Source organism: Cynocephalus volans, chromosome X, assembly GCF_027409185.1.
Source record: "Cynocephalus volans isolate mCynVol1 chromosome X, mCynVol1.pri, whole genome shotgun sequence".
Classification (NCBI taxonomy): Eukaryota; Metazoa; Chordata; class Mammalia; order Dermoptera; family Cynocephalidae; genus Cynocephalus; species Cynocephalus volans.
Window position 1 is genome coordinate 74,265,449 of NC_084478.1, and position 13,821 is coordinate 74,279,269.

Consider the following 13,821-nt stretch of genomic DNA (forward strand, 5'->3'; position numbering starts at 1 on the left):
TGGAGAGGTTGGGGAACCTGGGGGTACTGCAGAACCTTTTGGTACCTCGGCTGACCTACCCTTAGGCATAGAGGCAGGGCCTCGCGGCTCGCGCCACCAGATCACCCAGAGGAGGGACTCACCGGCCGGGAAAGCCAGCTGCAGCGCTTGCACCCACGCCCCAGCTTCTTCCGCCTCTCTGGCACACCTGGGCCCTTAGGGACCATCGAGTCCAACTTCTACCAATTACCGACGGGCCTACTACTGTCCAGAGAAGAGAAGGCACTCCACTAAGTTTCCCAGTCCTCAAGCGACAGGGGCGTATTTAGAATCCAGAGCCCCGGGCTTCCCATCCAGGACTGCTTTCACTTTTCTTCTCTGGGAAGATACCCGTTTACTTAGTTTGACACTCACCCAGTTTCCCACCTTTCACAGAACATGAAGGGGATCCCCAAAGTCTCCAGAGCCTTCAGCCCCCCAAATCTTTAATTTTGAACCTGGCTTCGTGCAGGTCCCTGTCCCCGAAAAGTCTAGATATTGAGAGAAAAGTCTTGTGTGGGCCCAGACCTGAGGTCAGGCTGAGGATGAAGTGAGGAGGCCTGTACCAGCCTTGCCCACTACTGTGTCTGGGATGTGGCAGGGACCAGTTGAGCTCGGGTCTCCAGCCTGAGGACGTTAAGTGGCATGAGTGGCTGCCAGGGCCAATTGAGCTGAGGCAGCAAAGAATCCAGTTTTACCACCAGCTCAATATCTGGAAAGCCCAGCCCTAAAATTCTGTGAATGTCTAAAAAGGAGGAGGAGGGTGGGTTAAAGTTGAGGAATGGGGAAGGATTAGAGATCAGCGTGTGCCATTTTTGCATTGCAGGAGTGTTCTCTGCTGCTCTACTGGGTCCTGTCTGCCTTGAAAAGATCCAGCTGCTGAACTGGTAAGGTAAGAGGTGGACTGCTGCCTCTGCATGTGCAGAGCACAAGAAGTGGCATGGCTGCTGGGACTAGGATCTAGCTCCGGTGCTGCCTCAGACTTGCTGTGAGAACTTGGCCAATCCCTTTTCCTCTCTGAGCCAGTCCACCACCCCACCTCCCCAAGGAGGGGGTAAAACTCATCAGGCTCCCTTGATTTCTTAGGGCTCTGCCAGTGAATTAAATTCTCTCTATAGTATTTCACGATGTTTCATGACCTCCCATGATCTATACATCTCCAACAAAAAAATCAGCAGTGAACATCATTCCCTCATCCTAGTCCTGTGTCTAAATAAATGGTGGTAAGTGGGGAGCTGCTGCTCATTATGCAACTTTGTTGGGTAAGTTCCTTCTCCATAGCCTCAGTTTCCCCTTCTGGATGGCTGTTCTATATAATGTTTCCCTAGGGCTGTGCTTTCCTGCTTTGGAAAGTCTTGATTCTTATTTGTTGGGTCTGATCTGGAAGGGTCTTCTCTTCCATCATAGGCTTCACTGCTGCCTCCTGCCTCTGGTCACTTGCCACCTGCTCACATTTCACTTGGAACCTTGATTCTCTCGATTAGGTCAAGATTACAATTTGAAGAAGGCAGTTTCCAAATCTGGAGCCCAGGAAAACAAAAAGCCAGAGCAGTCTCTGCTGTGGGAAAAGGAAGAGAGGATGTGTGCAAAGTAGTCAGGTGGTGGGCTTGAAATAACCCTGGACACTGTTGCGTTGCTCTTGTCACAGGAGCTAGTCCTCCCTGCCTTCTGCCAAGCCACCAACATTCTGCCACACCAGTCAGCTTTGGGGGTGATTGATACTGGGTTGAGCCCAAAAGAAGTAGGGCTTCAGGAAAATAAAACTAGACTTTGAAATGCTAAAGAGGCCTCCAAGCTGGGCGCCCTTCTTTGTGGTCTTGATATTCCTGAGCCTTGGGAGGACATTGTGTCTGTGCCTTAAGGGGGAAGGAAGGTGGGAGGGGGCAGCACAGCTCCTTGTTTGTATGGCCCGCTCCTCCCCAGAGGCAATGTATGGAAACACCAAGTGTGTGCATAAACTTGTGCCTCAGAATGGAGCCCTTCAAGGCTCACATCCCACACGCTGATTGACATGTGATCAACTTGTTTGGTCAGGACAGGGACTGGTGGTAGGAAGCAGGAATTCTTTTTTCTCTTAAGTTTCATTATCTGCAAAATGAAGATAATCCCCCTGCCACCCAGGTTCTTGAGTCTGCAGTGAAAAACTCATGAGAACAGATGTGCAGGCTGTATGGAGCATCTTCATAAACTCAAGTAGACAGACTGGGCCACATGATTACAATGCTCATTTCTTCCTTCACCAAGTGTTCCATGGGCACCTCCTCTATGCCAGGCCTGGCAAAAGGTATTCAGAGGGGGGTACAGTGGTAACCTCCTTGGGGGACCTGGGGATGGGGTTCTGAGAAGAGCTGAAAGCTAGGCTAGAGATCTGGCAAAGGTGCTCTGGAGCATTGCAGATGAAGAGATTTCCCTCTCCTCACAGTAGAAAGGGGCATCAGAGAAAAGTTCCATGGAGGATGGCCTTTATGATTGAGTCAAATCAGAAAAATAGGGGAAGGATTCCTGCCTAAGCCAAAGCCCATCAGTGTGAGAGGGTATGGTAGGTTGGGTGAGAGCTACGATTCTGGATGGCTGTTAGCTGAGTATTTGTATAGAGGAAGAGCTGAAAATTAGGCTAGAAAGATAAGTCTGGGATCAAAGAACAAATGACCACAACTGCCCAGGTACATGGAGGCCCAACTAGCTATGTGTGGAGTATACTAACATTTATAAAGCAAATGTATTTCACAGGGCCTAGTTTCCAAGACCCTGTAATTTCAGATATAGCCTAACTTTTTAAAATTATACATAGAAATGTTAAGCTTGTGAAAGACAGGAAACTTTCCCCAGGCTAAGGTCTCCGTTGTAGGTAAAGAATTTTAACACAGCAAAATTGCTGGCTCTAAGGGCAAATGTCCTTGGTGCAGCTAAACCTAATGATTGTTGCCATGACAATTATCTTACTGTTCTTTTTGTAACCACCTATGTTCCTTTTCTGTAACTTTCTGGCCTGGAAAATAAATACCGAGAGAAGACCCTAGTTCAGTGTTATTTTCCAAGTAGGAATGCCTCTCTCTTGAGGGTTCCTGGAAAATTAACCCCTTTGGGGCTTCTCACTGCTCAGAAGAAATGAACTTTGAATAATCCTTTGCGTCTCTGTCACCCTGGGGGAGAGGTGACAACTATGTTCGTTCATCCTTCCCAGGGAAGCAGCACAGTGTAGTGATTCTGCTACCAGACTGCCTAGGCTGGGATGCCAGTCCCACCACTTAGGAGCAGTGTGATCTGGGCAGATTAATTTACATCTCTGAGTCTCAATTTTCTCTTCTGCAAAATTAGCATAATAATAGTACCCATGTCACATGGTTGTAGTAAGAATTGAGTGAGTATTCCATGTAAAGTGGCACAAAGCCTAGTACATATGAAGCTCTTGATAAATGTTAGCTACTGCTGCTGCTGTTGTTGTTACTATTATTATTATTATTAGTCTCTTTCTGATCCAATGTGCAGATCTTTAGCATTATAGAACTTATAATATGACTTTGAAACCACTTTTTAATATAAACACACATGAGCCTGTGATTCCTTATGCACAGATTCCTTTTGATTGTGCAGACCCAGACTGAGTTTCCCAGGATAGAATCTCTTGTTTGTCTTTATATTCTCAGCACCCAACAGAGAGTTTAGCACAAACTTGGTGCTGAGCGTATGTTTTCTGAACATAGTCAAACGAGGCATTTTCAGGTCTCTAATATCAAGCTTAGGTGCCAGCATCCACCTGTGAAGTGTGATGTTGCCACTCACTGAACACCCATCTGTGCCAGGCCTTGTGTTAAGTGCCATGCCTGTCACCCAGAATGGTGAGCTAGACACAGCTTCTGGCCTCAAGGGCAACCAGTCTAGTGGAGGAGGGGCACAACTCATCAGACCAATGCCCTGCAGTTTCCAACTTGGGCTGGCTGGTGTTGCCATCTGAACTCAGGAATATAGGAACAGGATTAGGAAAGCATAATGATTCTGTTTAGGACATTCTGAGTTTAACAAGTCAGAAATCCCACCTTTGCACTTGCTGTTCCCTCTGCCTACGACATTTGTCCTCTGAATATCGGCATGGTTTGTACTTTACTTCCTTCAAGTGTCTGTTCAAATGTCACTAATAGTAAGACTTTCCCTGGACACCTGATATATGAAATAGCAATCCCCATTTCTAGCTCCTTCAGTTTCTAATCCCTTTATTGGTCTTTTTTTTTTTTTTTTTTTTTTTTCCTCATCCATAGCATTTACCACCTCCTGGCATGTTGTTTCTTATTGTTATTCATTTATTTTTACTGTAATTTTTCATTGTCTTTTTCCCATCATGATAATGGAAGCTCCAGGAGGGCTGACAGACAATAAACAAAATACATTCATTAAATATATAATATGGCAGTTGGTGATGAATATGATGGAGAAAAATAGAGCAGGGAAGGGGTACAGGGAGTACTGGTGGGGCATGCTGCTTTAAACAGGGAAGTTGGGGCAGGCCTCACAGAGAAAGTGACATTCAAACAAAGATCTGGAGGAACTGAAGGAGCAAACCATGAGAATATCTGGCGGAAGAGCATTCCAGGCAGAGGAGATAGCAACTACAAAGGCCCTGAGGTTGTTACCAACAGACCAGGCTTGGCTTGCCCTCTCGCATTAAACAAGTGACTCGAAAGTCCAGAAGTTGGTACAAGGATTGGAAGGTTTATTCAGATAACCAGCATCTGGGGGATGACCAGGCTAAAATCATCCCCCTTCTGATGCCTGTTCTTGGGTTTATAAAGGGGAAGAGGCAGGAAGATGAGGTAAGGGTCTTTGTTCTGAAAAAAGGGGGGAGTCTGGGAGCAGCACATGGTCTGAGTCATATGCCACGGTCCCATGATGGACTGGGAAATTCAGCGTCACAGAGTCTGTGGTCAGCTTCAAGTCCTTGATGTTGTTAACTTAGGGTTGGAGTCCTTATATCCTAGGGAGAGCTAAAGGATAATAACCTCAGTCAAACACCATAAAAATAACTGACTTGGATTTGTAATTAACGTGGATGCAGTTTTCCATTAAGTAAGAGGGGGACCAGCTAGGTTGTCTTGCCTCTCTCTTAATACTGCCTCTTCTTTGCAGCTGATTAGAGAGGTAAGAAAAACAATAAACTTAGTTTCTGTCCTTCATTGTAGGTGCACAACCTCTGAAGTAAATCAACATAAGAGGGGGCGATTTCATCTCTGGGCAGTCTCAGCATATGGTCAGTCTCTCCATTCTGCTACCCTCAGGGAATTGATGATTATCAGTTCCCAAGTTAATGGCTGACTGAAACATTTTGCTTGGTCTTAGTTACCCCAAAGATTGTTGTTTTTCTGGCTAAGGTCCCTTTCAAGGTGGTGACATGCTGGGATGTTAGAGGAACAAGGCAGCCAGTGCAGCTGGAACAGAGTAAGCGAGGGGGAAAGTGGCAGCATAGGAGGTCACAGAGGACATATGGGACGCAGACATTGTATGGCTTTGTGAGTTATTTTAAAGACTTTTAACTTTGCAGGATTTTGAACTGCATGATCTCAGTGAAATGTCTATGGAGCTGTAGCAGCAAGGGCAGAAGCAGAGAGGCTATGAAGGAGGCTCCAATAGTGAGCCAGGTGAGAGGTGATGGTGGCTCAGCTCAGGGTGGAGGCAGTGGAGGTGGTGAGAAGTGGTTGGATTCTGGATGTACTTGGAAGATAGAACTGGCTGGACTTGGTGATGGCAACTTAGATGAAGAGTGTGGGAGAAAGAGAGTAGTAAGGAACAAGAGCCCACAAAGCCCTGAGAGGGAGGGATTGGCAAGGTGAGACCAGAGCCAAGAGAGCTGGCTTTCCCACCCAGAAGCCAAGGAAAGCACTGCAGTTTTAGGAAAGACAGTGTTACCAAGAATGTGTGTGTTAGATACTGCCCGGAGGTCCAGCAAGACAAAGGTCAAAAAAATGGCAGTGAATGTGGATCTGACAAGTCACTGGTGATGTGGGCAAGGCCAGTTTGGAGCAGGGGTGGGGGTATACACCAGACTGCAGTGGGGTGTCAAGAGAATGTATGTAGACTCCTTGTTCCAGAAGTTTGACTACAAAGAGGTAGTGGCTAGAAGGAACTTTGGGGTTTAGGTTTGTTTTTACAAGATGGAAGGATGTGACCTTGTTTATATGCGGAGGGGGGAAAATCAATCAAGTAGAATATATAGAATACAGGATAACTGATGGGTGTGGGACTGTGAATGGGGGTGGGGGATGTATTCCAGAGCCCCTATAGATGAGTTAACGCTGGCTGGGAGGAGGGACCAAGACAAGAGGGAAAGATGTATGGATTCAGTAGAGTTTGTTATAGAAGGTTGAAGATGTCATGCCTAATGATTTCTATCTGCTCTGGGAGGTGAGAGGCAAAGTCCCTAGTTGACAGTGAGAGGAAAAGCAGTAGTGGAAGGAGATTCAAGGAAGCTTGTTAATATTGGATAAGGTTTGAAATAGCTACTGCAGAGAATGGGCTACTTGATGAAGGTCCAGTCGGGCTGTCACTGAGAAATGTATAGCCAACCCCTTCTGTAGTTTTGTGAGGTCCTGCTTCCTAGCTATGTGACCTTGAGCAAGTTATTTAACCCCACTGTGCCTCAGTTTCCTCATCTATAAAATGTGCTTGAAACAAGGCCATTGAAGTAAATGAGTTAATCTATGTAAAGTGGTTACTTGAGCACACTGCCTGGCACATAGTAAGTGCTCAATGGAAATTAACCCTTTAGATTTCTTTTAAAAATTAATTATCCATGTTATTTTTGATTGACAAATCATAACTGTATATATTTATGGGGTACAATGTGATGTTTTGATATATGTATATAATGTGGCATGATTAAATCAAGCTAATAACATATCCATCACCTTGCTTACTTATCATTTTTTATGGTTAGATATTTGAAATTTATTCTTAGTTATTTTGAAATATATAATACATTATTATTGACTGTAGTCACCCTGCTGTGCAATAGATCTCAAAACCAATTCCTTCTGTCTATCTATAACTTTGCACCCTTTGATCAACAACTCCCAGTTCCCTCCCTCCCCACCACCACCCCGACTTTGGTAACCATCATTCTACTCTCAACTCTTTAGATTTCTATGGTGATGAGTTATTTCAGTTTCTTCTATGGTGTTCATTAGCCCAGGCTTAGGGGAGGACAATGGCATGATTCAAAGTTAGTGTGTTACTGGGTGAGAGATTAAAGTGATTGAACATGGAGTCAAAGATGGACAGGGAAGGAAGAGAATTCAGGGGTGGGAGAAATGGAGAGAAACTAGGGGTCATGTGGTACTTGAAACACAGTGCCTAGCACATAGTAAGTACTCAATAAATACAAGTATTTGTTGAGTAAGAGTGGAAGATTCTGTGGAGTCAAACCATAGGGTTCCAGGAATGTAACTTCTGAAAAAAGCAGGCAATTCTGACTAGAAAGTGGGACCTGCATTTCAGGCAAGGCCAAGGATTCTAAAATGAAGAGTGGGTGGTGATGTGAGAGTCAAGGAGGATAAGGAACTACAGGCCAGGGCATCGGAGGGATCACTGGACCAGAGCCTACCATCAACCCAGCCTCTGCTTTTCTACTGGGAAGAGGCAGCCTACTTAGAGATTGGCAAAGTAGGAGCAAGTACGCAGGCTAGTGGCTGGAATCTAATGTCTTCTGTACCTGTAAGTGGATAGAGCTCAGAAGATACCAGAAAGAAGCAGATGGTACTTGGCTTGACTGTGGAGGAACAGAGTTTCCTCAGGGATGGGGGAACGATGAAGCCCCTTTAAAGTTTGGAATTAACAAGCAAAAGTAGAGACACAGCCCCTCTGAGTCCTAGGAAGGGAGAGGGAGAACTCTGCTCCTCCTATATGCCTGGCCCCTCACTCTAGGTTTACCCCAGCCCCTATAGCCTGTCTCCAGTGCCTGGGGTTGCCACCTTTCCCTGCCTTTACTCCTTGGTGCCAGCTCTCTCATGGGGGTCAGGCTGGGGCCCCTGATAACTAACGGGCTGACACCCCTCTCAGTGATAGAGAGCCCTGTACCCTGCACACACACTGCCCAAGCCTGGAAAATGAAGTCAGGCCTCCACCCCCACTCTGCCCTGCCCAGCGCTGCCTCTCACACATGAGGCAGAGCATAGCATCTTGGGAAGATCCTTGGCCTGGACAATAGGAGCCCTGTGGGGTCTAGTCGTGACTCTGCCATTGCCTTACTGCGTGACCTTGGGCAAGCTCCCTCCCTTCTCTAGGCCTGTTTCCACATCCGTACAGAAATTGTTCTGCCTACCTCACAGACTTGTTCTAAGAAGTAAATAAAATAATGAGTGTGCAAATAATTTTAAGCAGTAAAATGTTCTGTGCACACAAGAGAGTGGTTAAGTTAATGCTGCGAGATGCCCTGTGAAATCAGGGAACATATTCTCCATATGCTCAGCAAGTTATTCCTATGACTCTGCATGTCTCATTCTAAGAACTGAAATCTTCAAGTGTAAAATACCAGGGTATTCACTCAGGTAGTCTAGTCCCCAGCCTAGCTCCTGCTACACTGAACTCGAACCGAATTGAACTGGTTACCCAAAATGTCCTGCATTTTTCCATTTCTATGTCTTTGTTCACTGAGTTCCCTACATGAGTACTTTTTGCTTCCTCTCTGCTGATTAAAATCCTTTCCACCATTCAAAGCCAAGATCAAATACCACTTCTTCATCAGGCTTTCTATTAAGTTAGCAGCTGAACGGCATCTCTCTGGTTTCTGGAGTCTCATGAACTGTTTTTCACTTTGGGTATAGTCTTTGGGGACCCCCTTTCCCAATAAAGCAAAATAATTTTCCCCTTGTAGAATAGAGTGCACACTTATCAGTGCCAAAACCGAGGCTCATGGCAATGTCAGGAAGGAAGAAAGGGAGGTGTCTCAGTCCATTCACGCTGCTATAACAAAAAACCTTAGACTGAGCAATTTATAAACAACAGAAATTATTGCTCACAGTTCTGGAGGCAGGAAAGTCCAAGATCAACACACCAGCAGATTCGGTATCTGGTGAGGGCCTGTTCCTCATATATGGCGCTTGCTATGTGTCCTCACATGGTGGAAGGGGAAAAAGGTAGCTCACTCCAGCTTCTTTTATAAGGCACTAATCCCATTCAGGGTGGAGCCCTATGACTTAATCACTTCCCAAAGGCCCCACCTCTTAATACTATCACACTGGGTATTAGGTTTCAACTTATGAATTTGAGGGGGACACCAATATTCAGACCGTAGCAGGAGGGAAGCAGGGAGTGAGGGAAGAAGGGAGGAAAGAAGAAAGGAAAGGGAGATCAAGAAGAGACAGGGAGAAAGGGAGAAAATGAAGGAGGGAAGGGGCCTAGCTAACCTGGAGTGGTTAAGACTCAGCCTTCCTGAAAGCTGGTGGCTCTGTTGTTTTTTTTAAATTTTTTTTTTGGTGGGGGGTGGTGTGGGAGACTGGGCTGTCACGTGGGGTCAGTGCCAACAAGGGACTAAAGGCCAAGGGGGAGATTTCACTCCAGGAACAGTAACATCAACTCTGCTTCCTCCTCACACCTCCTAGGAAAAACTGCCTTGGAAGATTCATCATTAGAATTTGAGATGGTCTATTCCAACCCCTGGAGCATTGTCTGGATGGGAATGGTAAGGCCTGGGGAGTAGAAGGGATTAAGGCACCAGACTTTGAAGTTGTTTCTGCTACTCACTAGAAGCACTGGAAAGAGAATAGCTGGGAGTGGTCTGGACAGCTGAGCTACCAATAACTTGCACACTTAACTTTGTTGGGTTCTCAGTTTCCACAGCTAGAAAATGGGGTTGAATTTCACCCCTTCCTCTTTGCTTAGAATTTGGTATGCTCCGATAACCTCCTTCGACGCAAATCCTTTGACATGCCCAGAGTGTCCATGTGCTTTCAGGGCTCAACCAGAGAATCTGTGTCCCAGATGTCATAGTTTTCATCACAGAATGGTGTTAAATTTTGTCAAATTACTTTCTGTGTCAATTGAGATGATCATGTGTTTTCTTTTCTTCATTCTATTAATGTGATATATTATATTAATTAGTTTTCTCATGTTCAGCCATTCTTGCATGCCTGAGATAATTCCCATTTAAAGGGTGTACTTTGCCAAGGGCTTATAGCAGATGAGGCTTCTGAGGTGACTCTTAATCCCCAAGGGACCTGACTAAGGGGATGGTGGGTAGGACGGGGTGAGGTCCTGGACAAACCATCCCTAAGGGGTCCAGATTGAAAGAAAGGTAGAAGAAAGCCCAGAATGCCTACCCTGAAGCCCAGTCCTTCAGTTCTCATGCTCCTTGGAGATAAACAGTTGCATTGCTCTCCAAAGTACCTAAGAATAAAAGTCTGGAAGCTGAGCAGGGCAGGAGCATGGAGATAGATATCCAGTCTTCTTGCCTTCCTTCCTAAAGTCTCTCAGGCACTAGTAGCTAAGGAAAATGGGAGAAGCGAGAGAGATGAGAGGCCAGTCACTTTAAAACCCCATGCCCCACCTCCCTTTCCCCCTGACAGGGGAGCATGATGTAGGGGGCTGCCAAGGCAGCCCCCAGGAAGAGCTCTGAACATCTAAAGTTCTTCCTAGATACAGATTATCTGGGCTGTCCTCCTCCATCCCTTCATCTTTTGTCCCTTTCACTGCTTATTTACATCCCCACCCACAGTGTGTAGGGGAAGTACAAGAAGGCCCTGTAGAAGGATGAAGATTTAGCAAAATGAAGGTGCCTGGATTTGGGTGAATTGAGTGCTGGTCCAGGGCATGTTTGCCTCCCTCTTGTGCTCTTCTCCACACCATAGGGGTGCTGACCCCTGCAGGCTGAGTTTCCCAGGCTCCGGAGTCAACTACCCTCTGGCTGGGTTCCACCAACGGGAAGTCCTGGTGGGAGGGCAGGAAAATGGAGAAGCCAGGGTACTTAGCATCTGCCTTCTCTGTCTCAGGTGGTGTCTCTGCTGTGTCTCCTTTGTGGTTCCTGCTGTCAACATACATCCAATTCTGCTGTGTGTTTTCAGCTCCAGGCTAAGGTCACACCACCTCCTCCGGCTGTCCCTCCATTCTTCACCTTCCCCTGCTCTGCCCTGTATTGCAAGTGGGTTGATCCCTGTAGGCTGTTTCACAGGCTCTCATATTAGTTGACTCTGGTTTCCCCAATGAGAGAGACATCAGAGTAATATTCCAGTGCAGGAATGAGGGAAAGAAGAGGGCATTTTTTCCTTTCCTCTGGTTTGGACAGCATGTTTCTAGCTCCCATGGACAAGCCTATGATTCCACTTTTCATCAGATGACCCCTGTCCCTGCACTCTGGAAATACCTCCTCCCTTACCCCTTCAGCCTAAGGGTGATGATGTTGGCTTCCTCCTGTTGCTAATCTCTGGGTTACCTGCTCATCCTGTTTGGATCCTCAGCCTGTCACCTATTAAACCAGTTTCTTTTCTGCATTAAATTCCCTGTCATAAGTATTTGGTAGTTTGTTTTCTCAGTTAGAACTTAACTGTGAACTGGACTAGTGGGAATGAAGTCTGGGAATGAAGGTGAGTGAATGGGAGGCTCCTCAGTCACTTTACTTAAAGTAATAGAGGACAGGAGGACAACCCCTGAAAAGGCATCTTGTAGTAGTCAGAGAAGTGAAGGGAGGCACAGGGCTGAGCAAGCTGATGTATTCTTCTACCCATTTGGGTTCTTCAGGCCCTTGCTTCCAGGGTAGCACATTTCCAAACCCTGTAGAGGATCTTGGTAGGGAGGTGGATTCATTTTCTCTTTTGCTCTTTCAGTGGCCAAGACTCCTGTGATTGTCGGGTGCCAGACCATTACCATCCTTCCCCATGGCCGATCAGATCCCTTCCCCCAATGAACCCCCTCTTTTCCTCTATATACACATGCCAGACACAGCAGTCACCAGAACTTATTTTGTTGAGGGTTTTATTGTGGAAGATAATACAGGAGAGCAGCTCCAGGGGAGTTGGTAGAGTTGTACTGCCCTCCAGCTACCTGGGTCCCCAGGTGGTTTTTGGAGGCATCATGGGTTCCTGAGAAGACTGCAAGATTACAGTTGGTGTTTGAGGTAGTTAATCAACATGGGGGGAATATCCAGCTGGTTGATGGCATGTGGCTGGCTGGCCTGGCGCAGGGCTCTGCGTATAACTAAACGGGCCTGTGACAGGAGCGACCGTGGAGTGGCTACACCAAGGGGAAACAGGTCATGAGAAGCAAGTCTCAGCATAATTTTCCCATCCAGCCTGCCCTGGCTAATACAGACTTAATGCTCTCTCCCTTCTAAAAACTGTCCCCCACACTGTCCCTAATGCATATTACCAGTGGGGACACACTGAGGCTTAGAAAGGGCATGCTCAGGACCACAAAACAGTCATTGGGAAAGCCAGGACCAGAAACTGGGCTAGTGCCTCTCCCTCACCTCATCTTATTGACCCCTTCCCTAACATGAAATTTGTAAACTCTTCTCTACTGTGGCACCAGGAGAAGGAGAAAGATGGAGTTTTCTCCAGTTCATCCTAGAAGATTGGCTTGGGTGGTGATTTGGGGCCCTGGGACCTCTAAGCTAGGAGGCCTATGGTGCTAGCCTGCTCCCCACTCACCTCGGGCCTGTAGCAGCAATGCAATGCCTTTATCATCTTGCGAGTTCAGGTCCAGGGAGAGAGATGGAAGGTAGATGTTAGCACCAAAATCAATTAACAGCTGGATGTACTCTGGCTCACAATTGTGGTGGAGGCAAATTTCGAGGAGGGTGCGGGGCTGTTTAATATGAGCCAGTAGGCCCTGATCGGTGCAGTTGTAGTTGGGGTCTGCCCCATGAAGCAAAAGCAGGCGGAAGCAGTCGAGATGCCCGTAGACTGCGGCCAAATAAAGGGGGCCTGAACATGAAGCTATGTTCGATGCCCAGACTGGTAGTTTAGCCTTGACGTTGGCCTCTGCACCGTGGCCCAGGAGCTCCTGCAGGATAGCAACGGCGCCATCACGGGCAGCTGCAAGCACAGGAGAACAGTTGTTGTAGATGCTACCACCAGGACAGGCACCAGCTTCCAAAAGCACACGCACACAGTCCAGATGGCCATGACTGACAGCAGTGAAAAGTGGTGTCTGTGCCTTGACGTCCAAGCTATCTACGTCAGCACCATGTGCCAGGAGGACCTGCAAACAGCTCGAGTGGCCATATGAAGCAGCCAAGCGCAAGGGTGTCCCAGGAACACCCCAGCCGCTCCTGCTGTTGATGAAACGTTTGTAACGCTCCTGGCGTAAAAGCTGGTCCAAGGTACAGGAGTCATTGTCGTACACTGCTTGATTGAGAGCCTGCTTCTCCCCCGTGTCAGTGTCTTCCTCTTCCTTGTCGGGCTGCAGGAGGGAGAAGATCTTGGTGATGTCCATGAGGTTCATCTTGGCTGATTGAAGCAGGACTATTCTCATTATGAGCAGGGGGATATGCCAGATCTGTGGGTGACAAAAAAGTAGAAGGGACTGACGGTCCACATCAAAAGCCTGTTTTCAGCCTCCACTTGAACCCTTTTCTCCCTGCCCTTCACCATCAGGGTACTCATTCATGGGTCTCCTGCTTCTCACTCTCACTCTCACTTTATTTCAGACCCCAGAGACAGCTGCCAAAACAGGTTAGGCCACTTCATAGACTGGTTCCTTTGCATATACTGTTCTGCCTGACCCTCAAACTCCTACTTTTGGGAAGCCTTCCCTAATCTCTTCCTTCTCCTGCTCAGGGATTCCAAAGAACCACAACTAGACTTCAGCTATGAACTTCTGCAC

At 47.0% G+C, this 13,821-nt stretch overlaps 1 protein-coding gene and 1 long non-coding RNA gene across 4 annotated transcripts in view; one reads left to right on the plus strand and one right to left on the minus strand.

Moving 5' to 3' along the window:
- Window positions 1-842: 842 nt before the first annotated feature.
- Window positions 843-11,453, plus strand: LOC134366804 (uncharacterized). The gene is made up of 3 exons (XR_010022363.1): window positions 843-910; window positions 9,606-9,685; window positions 10,992-11,453. It is a non-coding gene; the product is annotated as an uncharacterized LOC134366804 (long non-coding RNA).
- A 500-nt stretch (window positions 11,454-11,953) lies between these two features.
- Window positions 11,954-13,821, minus strand: part of ASB12 (ankyrin repeat and SOCS box containing 12) — a 152,171-nt gene continuing 150,303 nt past the window's right edge. For all 3 annotated transcript variants that reach the window (XM_063083247.1, XM_063083248.1, XM_063083246.1), the window contains exons 2-3: window positions 12,645-13,494; window positions 11,954-12,228 (exon numbers count right to left, since the gene is read on the minus strand). In XM_063083247.1, coding sequence (XP_062939317.1) covers window positions 12,095-12,228; window positions 12,645-13,494 — 984 coding nt within the window. In that variant the 3' untranslated portion in view covers window positions 11,954-12,094. The remainder of the gene's footprint in view (window positions 12,229-12,644; window positions 13,495-13,821) is intronic.